This window comes from Terrapene carolina, unplaced genomic scaffold (assembly GCF_002925995.2).
Source record: "Terrapene carolina triunguis isolate 2854851 unplaced genomic scaffold, T_m_triunguis-2.0 Scaffold66, whole genome shotgun sequence".
In the NCBI taxonomy this organism is placed as follows: Eukaryota; Metazoa; Chordata; order Testudines; family Emydidae; genus Terrapene; species Terrapene triunguis.
Window position 1 is genome coordinate 97,003,550 of NW_020664417.1, and position 19,074 is coordinate 97,022,623.

The window sequence follows — 19,074 nt, forward strand, 5'->3', positions numbered from 1 at the left end:
GGGTACACAAGGTTGACCATAATTAGGACTGATCTGTATAGTAAGCGGGAGATGTTCATGTTGCTCTGTGTGTGTCTGTCTCTTTCTGGTTGCAGACACAACAAGAGTGCGCTTTGGCTGCTTGCCACACTTTTGGCATTATATAAACAAGAAAACAGGCATTTCCTTGGCAAAGGCTTTTAAGCAAGAGAACGTCTGAAGTTCTTTGAACCTGTGAAGTGCTATATAAAGAATTATCGTTACAACCAGAACAGAGGGCAACGTCTAATATAGTTCGCTTTTTATCTTCTACATCAATTGTAGATAATACAGTAAAATCTGCAAATGTCATCTGCATAGATCTATTGTTTCAGCCCATATCCAGCACGCCCAGAAGAAAACCTTCAAACTAGGAGTATAACACGGTACAGTTGCATAGCTAGCCTGGGTAATGCCAACTGCAGTTTCAAAAGCAACTGTATGTGACACGGATGCGGGATTTGGAAGCAAAATGGTTGGATTGGTAGGGCGCATACAATTACCCAGCATGCTCGTCCAGCTCACAGGGCTCTGAGCTTTCAGAGCAAACTCAAAAGTTTGGCTGTGCTTTTATGTACACTTGGGGCTAAATTCCACCCTCTAATGCGTCCACAGGGCAGTCATTGAAATCACGGCGCCGCAGATGCACCAGAGAGTGTAGTTTAACCCTGGATTCTTTTTTAGTGTCCTCGGGGTGGGGTGGGGTGGGGGGAGAGAGAGGGGGAAAAGGAAGATGTGGCTCCATTTTATTCTGATTATTTACTCTAATCAATTGAGAAGCAAAACATTGGATAATGTCTTGCAGTTCATGTTTAGAAGTAATCACCACATCTCTTTTTCACGGTTATGAATAGACAGGGATTTTTTTTAATGACCTGCGTGTTATTAATTTACGCTACTGCAGTATCTTCCCACACTGTGAAATGCATTATCACGCCGTGCTCTGAGTGACAGCTCTGCTCTCAGGTTGGAGGTTGATGAGGGAATTGCTTGCTTCGGCCAGTTCTGCAATGGAGACTCGTCCTCTCTGTTTGATAAACTGAGCCACTGCGGTCATCTCCTCTGGAGTGATATAGATGAACTTTCCTCGGTCATCAATCACACCTAGAAGACAAACGTGACCTGGAGTCAATACTTCAAAGCGAACTACGTTTCCCCAATAGACATTAATGACCCCACACCGTTAGTTAATTCAGGGACTACAATTACACTACACAAACTAAATTCCAGATTTAGCAAGGCACTATGGTCCAGCAGACAGGGGCACTGGTCTAGGAACAAGGAGACTTGGGTTCTTCTATTTCTAACTCTGCCGTTGGCCTGCAGGTGACCTTCGGAAACACACTTCTGTGCCTTCTTCTCATACTTGGTCTGTCTCGTCTATTTTGATTGCTGGGGCTTGGGGGCAGGGAGTGTTTCTTAGGTGGTAGAATTCCTTTGCTGCAAATCCTACAAAGAACTTAACATTTAGGCTGCTGGTGTGCCGAGACCACAGCCCGTCAATTGGATCAATATTGTCTCCTTTTTTCCTTGCACTCCTTATCTGCCTGTATCCACCTATTGTCTCGTTTTATACTTTGATTGTAAACTCTTTGCGGCAGGGATCGTCATTTTGTTCTCTGTTTGTACAGCGCCTAGCACATCGGGGTCCTGGCCCATGACCGGGGCTTGCAGGAGAATAGTCTCTGTTGGGCTGAGAGGCAGCAGAACACCACATATAATAAATAATAAAATCAAAGGAGTGTACTGCTAGTATTTATTGTAATAAGACAGTAACACATTAACAACTGTAGCCCAAGTTGCCAGCACTAAAAGGCAAGTGCTCTAACCCCGTGTTATCTAGCCCCCTGTAGCAAACCCTCTTCAAGTCCTTCAGATAATTTAGCTCCCTTGAACATAGACAATACCTTTCCCTACCCGTCAAATGATGACAAGAATGAACACCACTTGCTATTACCGTAATTGTATCTATTCAGGGGACACCAACTTAAAAAATAGGGATACGAGGACAAGCACTGGCTGAAGTTCTACTGGACACTTGTAGAACTAGAAACTATTTGAACTTAATTTTGAGAAAGGGATTAGATTTCAGGCTGGCAGTGATTTAGGCGAGTTCGTAGGCTACTCCACCAGCTGAGGAAAGGGAAATCCTATCTAAACAGCTGCACAGTTCCAGGGTTTTGTTTGTTTTGGTTATTTGGCATTTCAGGTTTTTCTTTATTAACTTAGGAACAAAAGATTCACAGCAAAACGTAACAGTCTAGTCTTTGTCTCCGCGGCTTCCCAGACCCCTGGAGAGGCTTTCCCCAAACCAGACCCTGCTTTCTGTTGTTGTTTCCCTCCTAGCCTCCTTCTGACAGGTGGGGAGAGCCACCGCCCACTTCCTTCCCTGACCCAGTCTCTCCTGTCTGCTTCTCCTGCCCAAGATATATGCAATTTCCTGTAGGGCACATGACTAAGAGCAGGCATGTGATCCACAACTATCACTCCCGGTTTTAAAGGCCCCCAGAGCTGTAACAAGTGCACTGGGATAGCCTGTATGCACCCCAAGGACTGGTGCCCCGTGACAGTCCCTTTTCTAGGCTCTAGGTGTTATGTTTTTTAAAAACTGGTTTGCAAACTACCCGAAATCCCCCACACGATTCAGCTGAGACTTTTCTCTTTGCAAAAATAATTTAGCTCTGAGAGAATGAAATTCACACCTGTGCAGCCCAGCAATGCCTGTATGCAGTTCAAGTGCTTCAGCAGAACTCAAATGATACACAGGCCTTGATGTGGAGACTCTGCCGGGGGGTGAAGGTGCATTAATTTTAATTCTATACTGCAACAATAATCAGGTACAAAAATGCTAGAGCACCTCTCCAGGATGGCAGTCCATTTTAAACCACCAAGTTTCAAAGCTGAAATTAGGGTAATTAACATATCTATTGATCAAGTCAAGTAGGAGTCCTTGGTGATTACAGGATAAATTCAATAGAAAGCATTTTCTTACTACCTGGCTTAGGGGTCCTATGCATTTTCTGCATCATCTATTAACATACTAAACAACTCAACAGAAACCCAAACACGTTTCCACTGTCACCTGTTAGAGTGCCATCTGCCATCAGGTCTTGTACTCTATTAATTGCATCCTGTTGGAGGGGTGGGAAAAAGAACCAGTTAAAAGAAGAGAGATCTCACATTTCCAGGCATATCAGAGAGATTGTGCTTCATGTCTTATTCTTGAGTGCAGAATATTTAGGTGAAACATGCATATCAGCATTTCTACACAAATGCAACCGATAAGCCTGTTATCGGGACAAGGTTTTGTCTTAGCCAGGATGCGGTCAGCCTCTGTAACCCGGTGTATGCAAATAGCTCTCTCCCCACAAGAGGCTGTTCTTGCAAACTTATCTGAATGCGAGAGGTATGATTAACATATTTCATGGAAGGGGATTGCATAGAGACCTCTTGAGCATTAACAAAGAAGGGTGTACGTGTACAGAAACAAAAGGGCCAGACCATGCAACTATGCCTATGTACACCAGCTAAGGATCTGGCCCAAATACAGTAATGAAAATGTATTTGTTCTGCTTAAAGTCTGCTGTGTTCTCCACTGGCCCAAAAGGTAACATGCCAAATTTATCCGTGGGGTAACTCCAAGGGTTTTTATTATTTATAGAGCAGCTGAAGTGTCCTAGGCATGTCAGAATTAAATCGAATACATGGCCCTCCCCAAACTGCAGACAGAGCCAAGGCAGAACAGGAAGAGACAAATGTAGACCGGGGGAGGTTGGGTGGGGGGAGGAGAGAAGAAAGAGAAATGGAGGACAGAGGCCAAAAGGTGCAATGTAAGGTCAAGATTTCCCTTGGAAGGTTCTTTATAGTTTTTGCAGGGGTGAGGTTGCTTGTTTTTCATAAGAAAACACACCCTAAAAACATGTTACCATTTAAAAATAATTTAGCAGGCTATAAATTGGGGAAGGGGGCAGTGTGGGAGGGAAATGCCAGCAATAAATGAGTCTAAGGACAAAAATAACTATCATCTGTTCTTTTACTGTACATGAAATAGTATGGCCAATGTTGTAATTTTCCCCACTCATCTGGGCAGCTTTCACCCTATCCAACAATGACCATGCTCGTAGCTATATTCTAGGATACTTTGGGCTACAGAGTCACATAAAAGAGAGCACGCAAACGTGTGCTGGATACAAAGAAAGGCTGGGATTACAGCTCCAGCGGCCAGCAAGAAGTGCTGGGGTACAAGACATTCTGAGCATGCTCCTTCATGGCAAGGACTCACTGGCTGATGAAGTTATTGGCTGGATGGCTCTTCCAATGAATTCCGTTAGGGTGGCCCTTCTGTTGAACTTCAGTCAAAACCCAAGTATTTTCAGTAGGACCACCAAGAGTCACATGGAAATTACGCAATTTGCCCACACTCCCATTATTAGCATTGGTGTATTAGGTCTGACTTGTAATGCTTACCTGGGTTCTTAACCCCAAATGGGAAGCCAGGTCTTCCAGAAGAACCACCTTTGCATTCTACGGAAACAAAGAAGAGTTGTAAGCAGCTGATGAGAATGGGGACTAGCTTTTTATCTGTTTGGCCACAGAAATATGCAGGATGCATCTAGTGGGAGAGAAACTAGAATTCAAGTTCGCAATTCCTAGCAAACTCTCCTGCTTGGGAAACAACTGAGTTGAATCATTTATTTAAATCAGTTTTGCTTACGGAGAAATTAGAGGCTCTTTTCCACTGGCGGATGAAGCACTGCATGTGTTTCTAAAGATCTGTTATGACCAATCTCTTAGAGAGGCAAGATAAGCAGAAACATTTTTGACTATTGACGTGCAGCTATTCATAAAAGGTGCCTGACTGTTCTTCCTGCAACCTATATCTCTCCCCACCAGTATTAACGTAAGCTTTCAGTTTGCACAAAGCTATTCCTTTTCACTTCAGTTTGGGATGTTGCAAATTACGTTTAAAAAAAGGGAGAACTGGGCCAGATCTTCTGGTGTACTAAGCTCTTGGGTGGTTTGTCTGCTTCCCCCCCCCCCCCCCCCCCCAACACTAGTGTTGTTGCCTTAATGACCTTCTTTAGCAAGTTAATCCCTTATCTAGTTTCTCATAGTTAGAGATGTACTCCTAGTGCTCTGTCGAAGGGCAGCGCAATATGGACTGAGGACAGAACTGGGAGCAAAAGAACTCGTGAATTTTCTAATTGGCTTTAGCACGGACTCCGTGTGTGACTTTAGCCAAGTCATTTAGTATCTGATTCACCACTGCTTTACTCTAGTCTTACACTGACGTAACCAGAGGGAGTTACACAGAAGAAGACTGGAGTCGTACAATGCACTGGTGAAACGGGAATTCAACCATTCCATGCCATGATTTCCCTATCCGTAAAATGGGTTAATATCTCATTTATCTAAATGCACTGTAAAGACGCATTAATGCTTGTAAGGAACTTTAAATATAAAGGGCTATAGAGGTGCTAAGTATTATTCTCTTAGTTCCAGGCCACTATTCCTTCCAGTATGGTGGGACGGCAATATCTTGGGGAGCTTTATAATCTCAGATGCAAGTATTATGTTTAAATTGGACAGAACAGTTTCAGAATGATAACGTTTATATTTGGACTTATTTAAGGACACAGCAACTCTAACCTGACTGGACATCTGGGAAATAAACAGGTTGTATACAGTCATGCCCTCTCTCATTAAGGAAAACAAAACCAAAAAAACCACAGACTTACTAGTTGTGAAGTTAGATACAGCCAAGCTAGAGAACTGACTACCATGGACTGAAGATACAGAACTGAAACCAGTCCATGGAATTCAGTTCTCAGAGCTGGGAACTGCTATGGATCATCACATCTTCATTTTAAAGGATAGGGGGCAAAAAACCAAAAAACAAACCACCCCCAACCCCTTACTAAATGAGAAAAGAGGATTTAAGTCTTCCCTTAAAAACAGTCATCCCCTAACTACTGAAACAGTTTATTGGAAGCTTTCCAGGTTAATCGCTTCATGGCTGGTATTCTAGGAAATCGAGGCTCTCTTTTGCAGAAATACAGTCACTGAAGCTTGAGGCCTGAGTCATGGCAGAGCACTTAAGCACGTGCTTAACTTCCAAAAACACACGCTGAAGTTCCATTAATTTCAATAGGCCGGCCTGTGCTTAAGTACTTTGCTGAACTGGGGCCAGAAACTGTAAATTAGGGCCAAATCCTGCTCCGGTTATTTACGCAATGAATCCCACTGTAATCCAGGGGAGGATTCATGTGAATAAGGGGACTAGGATTTTGACCTTATCTCTGAGAGAGAGAGAGAGAGAGAGAGAGAGAGAGCGAGCGAGCGTGCGCACCTACGTGCACTCAGGATTTATCCCCCAGCCTCTTTCGGTATTTTTGCAACAGGTTCTTTTTAAAAACAAACTGGCAGCCACCTGAAGCTGCTCAGAGGTTTGAAACGGGGAGTCCAAGTGGAAATGGTTTAATGGGCCAAGGCCCAGTCTGAGGTACACGTGTATGTTTCTCTTTGTATTTTAGGCTGCCTCACCAGCACTTTGCCTGCTCATCCTTCTCCGGTGGGACTACTTCCCATGATCCGAGCCTCCCTGCAGCTTTCAAACCGCCACCAATTAATTTGTAAAGTTCCAGTTGGGCCCACAGAGTCCTCCTTTTTGTGAAGTGGCCTGCACAGCTCTGGCACCAGGCTCAAACCCAGCAGCTTTTCTGTTGCTCTACTGCATCTCTTTCAAAAGCCAGAACCCCAGTTTGTAACGTCACAATCGGTTGCTGGGGAATGGAAACGCTTTTGGCACTGATTACACACACACACGCGCAGGATCACAGAGGCCTGAGACTTTAGGAGCTGCAGATGAATTTAATAACCAAGGGATTTTCAAAGGAGCCTGAGGGAATTAGCTGCTCAATCTCCATCTAATTTCAATGGGATCTGGGTGCCTCACTCCCTTTGGGTCTGTTGTAAACCCAATCTTAATCACAAAAACCCAACCCCCAAAAACAAACCGAAGAGAGGCTACATTTCATGTAAAACATCCCTAAGAATAAAATCTGAAGCAAGCTGCCTCCACTCAAAAACTGACACCGGCAGAACAGCTTCCTCAACAGAAAGGTTAAATTACAAATTTTTTTTTTTTTTGGAGGCATCGGCTGCTCTTTAAGACCACGTGACAGACGCTTTCAGACTGATGCTGCCGGATTAGCACTGTTTCAGCAGAGAAGTCATTCCTTCTGAAAAAGCAACAACATAGCCAGCTAGGAGGGACTGCATGCTGCCCTTGTCTTCTCTAAACCAAGTATATTTTCATGCTAAAGAGAAAGTTAAAAATGTTAAAGAAAATATTGCTCCCAATTCTGCTGTCTATCCCTATTCAGCAACACATGTGCTTAAGTGCCTTCCTCAATTAGGATGTTTTTCTGAATCAGGGCCTTTTGTATGTGCTTATGTCCCACTTGAACCACATGAACCAAGCATCTTAGCTTTCAGGTCTCAGAGTCACACACTGTTATTGTTTCTCCGGTTTCAGACAGACAATGTAAATGGCAGTTAAAATGTAAGTTGAGGCTTCTCTTTTAATTGGAGAGCGCGAATCACCACAAATACCCCAAACTTTAAAAATGAAGCCCCCCAATGCTATTAAAAGGAAGCCTAAGACATCCTGACGAGTGATCTTTTCTACAACACCTCTCTAAAGGTTAAGACACTGCCACGCATCTCAAGGGTAGAGAAGTTAGAGAGGAAATCAAGTGAGAGGTTTATGTGACCTTTACTGTGCTTGTGTTTCAAGAGGATCAAAAAATGCACGTGGTACAACAGACACCACATAAATTCAGCAATCCTCATTCTCACTCGGCAGTGGGGGGAGGGGAACTAAACTGCAATGGAACCAGTGAATTAAACTTTAAAAATAAATAAAATCACTACGGTGCGTTCAACATTCGCAAACTCAGGGCCGAATCTTGCATGGTACGGAGTGTCCTCAACTACCACTCACCTCTATGAGAGTTGAGGGCAATCACCACCTCACAGGACTGGGCACCGAGAAACTGGCTAGGTAAATTTTTTAAAAAAAAAAAAATATAGTACCTTTTCTATTCAAGACTCAGAAATTTTACTCCAAGGACTATGGGTATGTCTACACTGCAGTCAGAGGTGCAATTCAGCACCCGAGCTAGCTCCGATCTAGCAGTGTACAAAGAGCAGTGAAGATGCAGCAGCAGCGTGGGCTGTACAATCCCGCGCTGGGTACTTACTTGGCACCTAGCCTCTGCTGCTGTGGCTTCACCGCTACTGGTATTTGAGCTCGCTAGATCAATGCTGCTATGGTGCGTGTACTTTTGCTCCAACTGCAGGGTAGACAGACCCTAAGATAGATGTCATTGCTGCCAAGTCCAGATTACACTATGAAGGTCTTTTAAAGGTGGAATGAAATGCTCAGTTATTGATAACTTCTAAAAGGAAATTACATGTTCCTAAAGTGATCTGCTTAAACTGGACTATCTAGAACACTATCCCAAAGCAAACAGGAGAGTAAAATTCTATGTAAACATTTCCAGAGTTTTACTTTAAGTATCCAAGGTACCAACTCAACTCCTGGGTGCACGTGTTGACTTCAGTGACTGGGATACAATAGCCACTGACGTGCATATAAGTGCCAAAATATGGCTATGAGATAAAAGGAGAGGGAGGAACTACTCCAGCAACTAGTCACACATTTGTGAGCTGCAAGAGCAAACGCACATTGTAGTTTAAGTCCATGGATCGCTTGGATACTTGTTTTATTAAATATCCACCTAGATATTAACAAACGGGTTTCCTTTTGTTCTCCGCCAATAAACGTTTTCATAATAAATAAAAGAATAAATAAAAGGAACACACACTGGATATAAAGAAAGAGGAATGGTAGCTTACCTTAATGTAGTTGATAAATTCCGTTAGAAAGCTATGGGACTGGATACAGCAAGGAAAACAAGTTATTAATTCAAATGAACAGAAATCAAATCAAATGTGTCTGCAAATTGATGGAAAAATAAGGATTGTAAAATAGACTTAATTGTACAAGGCACTGCACGAGGGACAGATTCTCATTTGTTGCACCAGCGTAAATCTAGAGTGAATATCATCTATGAATTTGCACTGATTTATCTGAAATCAAAAAAGGCTCAAGGTGTCTGTATTTAAATAAAATATATATATTTATACCTGTCCAACTAGAGTGGAAATATCCAATTTCTAGCTTCTTTATGTCTATGTCATAGGTAGCGTGTCACATTCACGTTGAGACCAAGTTACTTTCTGCACCTTCTAGTAAGTTACAAACACCGAGGACCAAATCTTGCCCTATGGACGTGTGAAGGGCAGGGTGTGGGGTGATATTAATGGGAGGCTGCTCAGATGCATCCAAGGGCAGAATTTAGCCTGGACTACTCATCACACAAGAGAAACTGGAGCCGATTTCTTTTAAACTTGGACGCCTAAAATTAGGCATCTAAATCAATAGTTAGGCATCTAAATAAAAGTTGCCTGATCATCAAAGGCGCTGCACAACCAAAATTTGTATTCAAGTCAATGGAAGATGCCGGTGCTCAGAACCTCTGGAAATTATTAAGTCATTTATATTAGTTGCCTAACTACAGATTTAGGTGCCTAATTCTAGACACTCGAGCTTGAGGATGTTGGTAACCAATAATTGACTAGTAACCAATAACCAGTGACAGAGCATGTGACTGCAGCAGGATACTGGATGCCTCGTAAAGCACGAGGCAGAAAGCCTACAGCCTTCCAGCCACGTTAGCACTGACAGCAGCCCTGTATAACTGTGTATCTTGGAATGTCTTTGTTTAACAGGCATTTGAAATATGTACTTTATAAAAAAAAACATTAAGTTGAGAACAAGGCCCCCAACCTCCATCTTAAGCAAGTAAAGCCCCTCTCTGCTCCCATTTACATACAATAGCCATCCTGGTCTAGGATCTTATACACCACAGATTCCTTTGCCCCCCCAAACAAATTAATGTGACCAAGTTATATACTCCTGATCATGGGACAATTTTGTCTTAGCCGTAACTGATCTCCCAAGAGTGTCTGTGGTATAATTGGCACAGCTGCTTAGCACTGCATGTAACTTACAAACAGATGGGAAAAGTCTGTTTTAGCCACTTTTTGCTGTTGTAAGACACTACTACTCATAAGTTCAGAAATGCCAATGGCACAGTAAGGGTAGATTTAAAAGGAACGGATAGAAGTTAAGCACCCTAGTCAAGCTAACTTTCAGTAGGAGCTTGGCACCAAACTGCCCTTTGAACCTCTGAAAATCTATTCCACCCTCACTAACGTGGCATGACTTCTATTGGTCTTAATTTAGAGCCATGATGAAGAATGCTCCTTTGGTTTAGAGTGGGTGGCTGGACAGAGGGAGAGAAAAAAAAATCACCAATATCAATCTGATTTACACCGATGCCACCCCACTGAATAAACTGGGGTCGCAGCAGCGTAAGAATTTTTGACACTTAAAAAAATGTTATGCTAACATCAGATGAATTCAGCTGCAAACATCTGGAGCACGAGATCTCCATTCCCGTCATTATTTTATAGCACTTCACATTAAAACAAAGCCAACCATTTCGTCTCTGATGGGTTATGAATGAGAATCTTGCCTTCCACAGTGGCAGCATTAAGAAAAAAAAATCAGTTACCACGATGTGAAATACCACATTTTATAAGCAGCATCCAAAAGACATGCTTATATGCAGCCATAATAGAGTGCTACAGTCCTATGCAGAGGGTAAGGAATTAGCAATAGTCACTTCCATCACAGAGTGTACAGTTCTAACACCACACAACCAGAAACACCCGAGATATGGGCATTTTAATGCTTCATTTAATAAATTACGTTTAAAATCAGCTTTAGTTCAGTTTCATTCCCCTGATTTAGTGATAATTCAACCCCTTAGATATTGAAGCTGGATTTAAAACATACTTGGCAGCTATTTTGGAATCAAACTCTGCCTTTGGAATTGCTCTTTTCCACGGTTATCTGTCCTTCTAGCAGCACTTTCTGCGCTTGTACTGCAGCGTTTCTAACCCTAGGAAGGCATTTGGATTACAGAACTCCTAGGTTAATTCAGCCATGCTGTAAGCAGGTGGAACCCCACTGGGAGTTTGCACTCCTTTCCACGTGAGCTGAATTTGCCCCCTCGCATTTCTCTCTAAATCTAAAGGTTGGTATAAAGAATTCTAATGTTCTCCTATAATGCTCTCGGTTCACATTTACTATACACAAGATCTGTCATTTAAAGGCAAAAAAAATTCCTTATGTGCACTCAGCACACACCATCCAAGTGTTATTTTTAGAAGTAACTCACCCAGGACTTGATTCAGAATGGTTTGGGTGGGTTTTTTCTGTTTTGATTTTTAAAACAATAAGGGGATAAAATGCAATCAGGACAATTTAAACAGCTGAATCTATTCAGTCTCAGGAAGCTGGGTGGGAAGCCAGGAATTCTGGCTGCAGTGACAGCACAACATACCTCTTCCTCGGTCATTGCTTCTTCGACACCCTCCTCTTCAACTACAAAACACTCCTTCAGCTTGAGGTACTCTTCATGCTCCCTCTGCTCCTTTTCTTCTTTTGCTTTCTTTTGTTCCTCTTCCTGCAGAAAAATGAAGTGCTCAAGTCATTCCTCCCCAAACCAGGTTAGTTTAATGGAGACCCTGCTTACTTTATCACTTGGGTGCCAATCGGATTCACTGGGACAGGCCAGGAACAGAAGGACTTTCTGAAAACTGAAACTCTGAAGCTCTCCCTTGATCGCATCATTAATTTCAAAAACAGCTCTGCCTCTGTCCTTCTAATACAGTAATTGTCTCAGTCAATTCAGCTGTTCCTGGGCTGGCTCGGAAAAGATCTGATGAAGGGGAGAGAGACACTTTTATATAGCGAACTGCTTCCTCAATTTGCATGAGCACATTTCTTCTGCAGTGCAAGCTACAGGAAGTCCCTGCCCCCAAACCATACATTGATGCAACTTATCCATTTTCAGTTACTGACCCTGATCCTGCTCTCACTTGCACCGGTGTAAAACAGGAGTAACTACTGAAGTCAGTGGAGTTACTTGTTTGCCACCAGTGTGAGAATGAAGAATCAGGCCGATTACAAGGTTTTAAACAAATGTTTTTTTGATGGCAGACTACTCAACTGGTTATAGGTAAAAGATACAAGGAGCTGTATTAACTGCCTGGTTTATGAACAGAACATAAGAGGTGGCTATAAGGAGAGAAAAATAAAGTTATTCTGTGAGCAGTTCACTCTAGTTAGCTAAAAATTACGCATTCTGGTGCCTTTCAATCATTTGTAGTCGCTAATACTACTTGTGCCTTATAAAGCATTTTAAATCTTCAAAGCGGTGTACAATCAGTAATTAAATCTCCTAACCGCCCTGTGCTGGGGGCATCACAACCATTTAACGAGACAGGAAAACAGAGGCACACACGTTAAGTGACTCGCTCTAGGCTGCCTAGCAAAATCAGGGGCACAGCCAGGATGGGATTGCAGGGGTTTCGTGCGCAGCGCACACCATTTTGCTGCTTTCCATGCATTTTTCCTTAGTGTTCTCAGGAGGAAATACCACCACCATATTAAGCTATTTTTGAAGCAAAATTCTATGACATGCCTGTTTCTAATGACCAGTTGTTTTCTCCATTCCACACTGAAATAATGATGCAGCATTTCTTTGACACTGGTATTATATAGCAGGTGCTTCCTTAAACGGAGCAAAATTGAACAATTGCATCAATAAAATGTACACGGGGAAAAAAGAGGTCCTATCGTGAGGTATAATCCATTAACACATGTATTAAGGGACACTGTTCAGAGCCAGACCCTACAAGAGACCGGATCGGGCCCTTAGAACACGGCACAGAAAAAAATCTGCCCTGTAGTAGAGACAGCCAAAAAATTATTATAGGTCTCAGCACTGCCCGATCAGACTCCCAGGCTGAGTCTCTTGTGGGACACATCCACCCTAACTGAACTGGCCTCGTTAGCACTGACCCCTCCACTTGGTAAGGCAACTTCCATCTTTTCATGTGCTGTATATTTATACCTGCCTACTGTATTTTCCACTCCATGCATCCGATGAAGTGGGTTCTAGCCCACGAAAGCTTATGCCCAAATAAATTTGTTAGTCTCTAAGGTGCCACAAGGACTCCTCGTTGCTTTTGCTGGTACAGACCAACATGGCTACCACTCTGAAACTTGTGGGACTGTGGCCCTGAGAGTAATTATGGTGAAAAAGTGACTGGAAAAAAAAAAAGCATCTAATTTCTTACCAGATCTGATCCTTCTGTGCATTCAGAGTCAAATGGGAAAGATTTTGCTGCTTTTTATTCCTGCAGATTTAACACAGCTTTCGAGAGGGAGTGGGATTATTTTCTGGGTCCTGCCTCACCAAACAGGTTATTAACTAAGATCCAGTTGCAGAATCTTTATTATTAGCAGTGCATGAGCCTGAAAAAACACAGCCTGGCTCTCAGAGCTCTTCTTCACTTGTAAACTGAGCCAATTTGATCTAGAATCACTGAGACACATCAAAGTCCTTCACAGCTCTGTCCCTATCACATCCCTGTAGCTCAAACGCTATGTAGAATTCTGAAGCACAAAAACCCTGACATCACTTTCGAAGGGAAGTGATAAGAGTTGAAGAGTCCTTCAAAATTTCCAGGTGGTTGTTCTGCAAAAATCAAAAGATAACTGGCCCATTTACAACTGTCAGACATCATTTTCCTGTTTCTAAAAGAGGCTGACAAGCAAACCAACCAACCCAGTCTCTCTCTCACGCGTCTACAGAGCTGTGCCTTTGATTTCAGTAGGACAAAAACCTGCCAAAATGTTAGTGTCCGTATTTCCACATCCAGCACACTGTGGGAAACACCTCAGTGCGAGGAGATTGACAATGTGCGCCATTCTTGGTCCCACGGCTTTTTTCCTTGGTCACTCATTACAATCTGACCTACACTTATTTCTCAGACCTACAGCTCTCATTTTGTGATCAGCAGAGCATTTCCAGGAGGCCTGAGCAGCGCCTTCAGTAACAACAGTGAAGCATCCGCCAGCCTTCAAGCCTGAATGCTTGTTAGTTTTAGCCTAGGGCAGGACACTCAGGATTTCCAGAGGCTTTGGTGGAACAACTAAACTGAACATAACAAAAACCCAACAACTCCCTGCTCAGCTGTTTCATGCATTTCTTTGGTGTAAATTCAACCATGATTAAGCCTGAGGACAGACCCAAACTGTAAAGAGATAAGAGAGGAGCTTGTAGACCAATAAATTCACTGAGAGAGGCAACAAACAGCAGAGATGGGACATGTGGGGAAAAAAATATATAGTAAAGCCGCTTTGTCTATTACATTAACACGCATTTATTTTCACCTGGCTCTCTTACTACTGTCTTTGTATCCTTCTTTCATATCACCAAGTACTACAGCTGCTGTGTGGAAAGTGTGGACTCAGGACTAGACGGGGAGGTGTCGACAGGAGAATCTATCCACCTGTAGAAGTGGTCCACGTTATGAAATAGCGCTAAGATCAGTCCTTAACTACTTGGTTTAGTGGCCATTTATGGTGCTGCCTGCCTGCCTCACTCCCAAGGATTTCAGAAACACGAGGGCAACCAGTGAAAACGTTTCAGGGAGCCTGTGGGAGGAAAGCGAAATTAAACCTCTGGAAAAAAGCAAAGTACGGTTATGTCATTTATTTCGGCCTGATCTCAGATCTATTGCTCTCAAGTGAGGCTGCAGGGAGCGTGCAGGAGAGAGAACAGACGGGCCACCTCCCTTAAAGGATGGGCGGGGAGTGGGGAAACCCCAGCACTAAGGAAATTTGTTAACTGCCGCTGCTTACCTTGGTGGTGTTTTTTTTGCTGTGAAGCAGTCGCATCTTTCTCCTCTCCTGCCTCAACATGACACCATGTTTGGGCTCTCTACAAATGTAAAAAGAACAGGAGTACTTGTGGCACCTTAGAGGCTAACAAATTTATTATTATTTGTTAGTCTCTAAGGTGCCACAAGTACTCCTGTTCTTTTTGCGCATACAGACTAATACGGCTGCTACTCTGAAACCAGTACAAATGTAAAGTATTTCTTCTGATCAATTCCTATCCTTCTTATGAAGTATTTCAATCCTCTCCGCCCTCCAAGGAAGTCTCTCAGACCCTGGTATAAATTCACACTCCCTCAGAGACTGTAACCCACCCCCCTTCTAAACACCTGGCAAAATCCACATTTCTTCCTGTCGTACCAGTCCTACGTGGAGTCACATGCTATGCATCTGCCAGGACACACTAAACACTTTGCTAGGAGGGGGCTAATGGCATCAGGGATTTTTCTGGAGCATCTCTGTGGTCTCAGTCTGGTGTAGCACCTTACCACTGAATCTCTGGAGTGCTTTGCAATGTTTTTTCCCCTCAAACAGTCACTGTTTTCTACCTTGATTTGTTCTGCACGGCCGTCGTTCACCACGTACAACAGCCCTTCCCTGTTGCTCACTGCATGCTCTTCTTCCACCCAAATTCTGCCAGGCTAGAAGCTGACTTTACTCACTTCCCATTGTTCACTTTCTCTCCTCACCCATGCCTCTTTCTCCCCTCTTCAAATCCATTTTGGTCTATTGTTTCCATTGCTTTAGAAGTCTAATCGGGGGGTAAGGGATGTTGGGCCAGGCCCTGCTCTTATACCCAGTGTCACCCCAGAGGAACTCTCCTGAAGTCAGTGGGTCCATCTGGATTTATAACCAACAAGGGAGAACAGAATCTGACCTCTGGCCTCTTACAGGCCTGTGACGCGCTGCACAGTTCTGCGGTGCTCTATGAATCACCCCATGCTGTACATGCCGGGAGGATCCTGGCCCCAAGAGGATTAGTTTGATGATGATGGTAACTGGGTAGCGAGGCAGCAAGAGGAACATCATCCAGTAAAGTAGACTTCAAAGCAGAGCTCTCAACTTAGGCCCTTCTTCAGCAAACCATTTAAATTGAAACAAAGCCACAAGGCAACATGGTCAAGTGGGCAGAGTACTGGATTGGGACTTGGAAGACCTAGATTCAATTCCGGGCTCGGCCACTGGCCTGCTAAGAGATCTCAGACAAGTCATTTCGCTCTCTCTCTGCCTCGGTTTCCCCAATTGCAAAACAGGGATAATGGTACTGATCTCTTTTGTAGAGCATTGAGATCTATGGATGAAAAGATCTAGGCGTTACTAATTATCATCTAGTCGATCATCCTGATGGTACAGAATTTGCAGGGCGATGGAAGGGGCTCCGCAGGGAGCACAGGTTAGGAGTCAGGCGATATTTTTGAAACCCAAACCGAGTTCCTCTGTATTTCACATTTTCACTGCTTATGCACAGCACCAATTTCTTAAGAACTCTCTCCTCACTCTAATAATGGGACCTGCTCAAAAGGAATTTTGTTCAAACTTTCTAAATAACTTTACCTTCCTGCCAACATTAAGCATGGGAAATTTTCAGAAATTTATGAATGCCTGAAAATAGCCACAGCCTGAAACTGCACTGCAGTCGTAGCTTGTGAGCGTCCAAGTGACCGCCGTAGATGCATGTGAATTTAATACATCCTCCCGCCACAATTGTACAAGGAGGCTGCACTTTTTAAAATGAAAGTTTATACTGACAAAATAAAGCATCAGGGCAACATTTAAGTGGTTTGCAGATATCACTAGCAGCCCTACACAGGCTAAAAATACAGGCCAAAATTTTCAAAGCTGGGTGCTTAAAATTAGGGTCTTCAATATCAAATTAGGAGATTAAATCTAAATGGCCTAATTTTCAGAAGCACTGAGCGCCCCAAAACCCCAGTGGGAGCAGCTGTAACTTGGGGGGAAAAATCAGGCCATTTTTATTTAGGTGCTGAAATATGACATTAGAAGCCTAACGTTAGGCACCCAGAAATTTTGACCAAAGCCTTGTCTGTGCAATATGGACACGGTTTATTATTTACAGCACTGATTCGAACATCCCAATCCTGCAGTGGTGCATTTTTTTAAATACACAATTAAAACTAGCTCAATAGAAGAGGGGCAAACCTTGGGTTTTTTTTCTATTACAGCAAGCCACGTTTCAAAGGCAATTTGCTTTCAGGCAGTACATCCTGTTCCAATATAATATTTCGTTACAGGACAGGCATGGAGTTACATGTCTGTCTCAGTCACACACGCTGTATGCAATTTTTCAAACGACTGTAGATTTGCTGGTGCTGTAGGGAGCAAAACATACAAAATCCCTGTGCACAGAAACACAAGCTCTTTACACAAAAGCTTTGCAGATTGCTCACGAAGGGCGCTGTTTTGCAACATCAGAGGAAGTTAGTTCTCATTGATAAGGTGTCGGTCGGTAAACCATTTCACCACCAAAAAACTCCAAGAGTAAAAGGGAAATCCCCAGGGTAAGGCACTGCTGAAGCCAATACCAATCATAAAGGAGCTTCTTCACAGACGGAGCCAATCAGGTCACCAGAACACTGGAAAGGAAACTTATAAAATTTAAAAATATATTCTCTAGTTTGCAACATTGCAGCTAAGGGGCAACCACATTTTATTTTTATATATATGAATAATTACATTTAAAATAGCACCAGCCAGCTCATTTTCTCACAAAGTTTGAGATTTTAGTGCCCACGACTCCTATTAAAGAGCAGTTTCCGTTTACAGCTAAGCTTTATGCAATGCTGTGAAAAAAGTTACCCAGAAGAAATGGACGCCATTTATCCATCCGCCTACAAAAGGTAAATCAGAGCGATTCTGGGATTTCACTTGTCTTTAAGATTCTCAATTTTCATTAAACTGCCTGTCTCAAACCACTCAGAGTAGTGGGTTAATAGACAAGATGAGATTATAAGTGAATACTTTGAAGGGCGTCTATCATCAAGTAAATCCAGTTACTGGATTTTGTAAATTGTAACTACAGTAACCCAATCAGGAATCACCCTAACTTTTGATAAACTTTCCTGGGCCATCAAACTGTCTGGATCACTGGAGAGAATCTAGCTGTTCGTTTTGGGTGTTGCTAACTTGTCTAGGCACGCAGAAAGACCAGCATCCCCTACAGAAAGTGAATGTCAACTCTTATGGAAAGGAAATCTTTCTTGGTAGCTCTCTATAAGATGCCCACAAAAGGAAGAAATTCTTAGGGTAACTCAACTAGCTCACTGAGTTTTACTGCTCGTTTGTTAATTCCTTTGGAAAATAGTCTTTAAATAACTTCTCTTGCATGTATAAACCATGGTGCTCCTATGGCATGGACAATGTCCATGTGGAAAAAATAGTGGGTTCATATGTTAGAATTTATATTACACGAAACAGTTATTAACACTATGTACAAAATACCCGCCCCAACACCACCACCACCTTTCACATCCATGACTCTGCTACTTGCCTTCATCCCTGCTCCTAAACATCTTCCCTGAAATCGATGAGAAGAAAAACACAAAAACCCTAGGGGCAGATGGCTGAGCTACCTTGAATTGCAGGAGTAACTGGATGGATCTGAGGCAAGGATCAGAACATCAGGCTAAACTCCTAATTCTGAATTCACTGTGCTTTGTGGGATTATGACTCTGCAACAGAAGCGGCAGTACCAAGAGCACCTGCCTCAAACTGAATGCAGAGCTGGAGATACAAAGCTCCGTAACTGCCCTCTCCCGCTTTTTTAACTCATGACTAATCAATCTCTGGTTGCATAAACCTTTAGTAATTTGGCCTTTCCATTTTCTAATTGATGTGTGTGTGCTGCCCACAAGAATTGGTTTTAGACATTAAGTTTCTGGTAAGCAATAATTTAAGGGTTCCCCCCCCCTTTTTTTAAATAAAAGGGAAGTACGAATGGCACATTCTAGCTTAGGCAGTCTGCAAAGAGCATCATCTCTCCTTGGCCCTTGTGAAAGATAAAGGGGTCAAACAGGTTAATATTTTGACCTTTGATGTCATAGGCCAAGTCTGTAAAAGGACTCGAAAGCAACAGTGTTGTGCAGGGAACA

The 19,074-nt window shown here is 42.9% G+C and overlaps 1 protein-coding gene across 1 annotated transcript in view; it reads right to left on the reverse strand.

Moving 5' to 3' along the window:
• Window positions 1–858: 858 nt before the first annotated feature.
• DDRGK1 (DDRGK domain containing 1) overlaps window positions 859–19,074 on the reverse strand; it is a 43,774-nt gene continuing 25,558 nt past the window's right edge. Inside the window, exons 5-9 of the mRNA XM_024193800.2 lie at window positions 11,559–11,681; window positions 8,941–8,979; window positions 4,486–4,542; window positions 3,101–3,149; window positions 859–1,122 (exon numbers count right to left, since the gene is read on the reverse strand). Of these exons, the coding sequence (XP_024049568.1) occupies window positions 950–1,122; window positions 3,101–3,149; window positions 4,486–4,542; window positions 8,941–8,979; window positions 11,559–11,681 (441 nt within the window). The 3' untranslated portion in view covers window positions 859–949. The remainder of the gene's footprint in view (window positions 1,123–3,100; window positions 3,150–4,485; window positions 4,543–8,940; window positions 8,980–11,558; window positions 11,682–19,074) is intronic.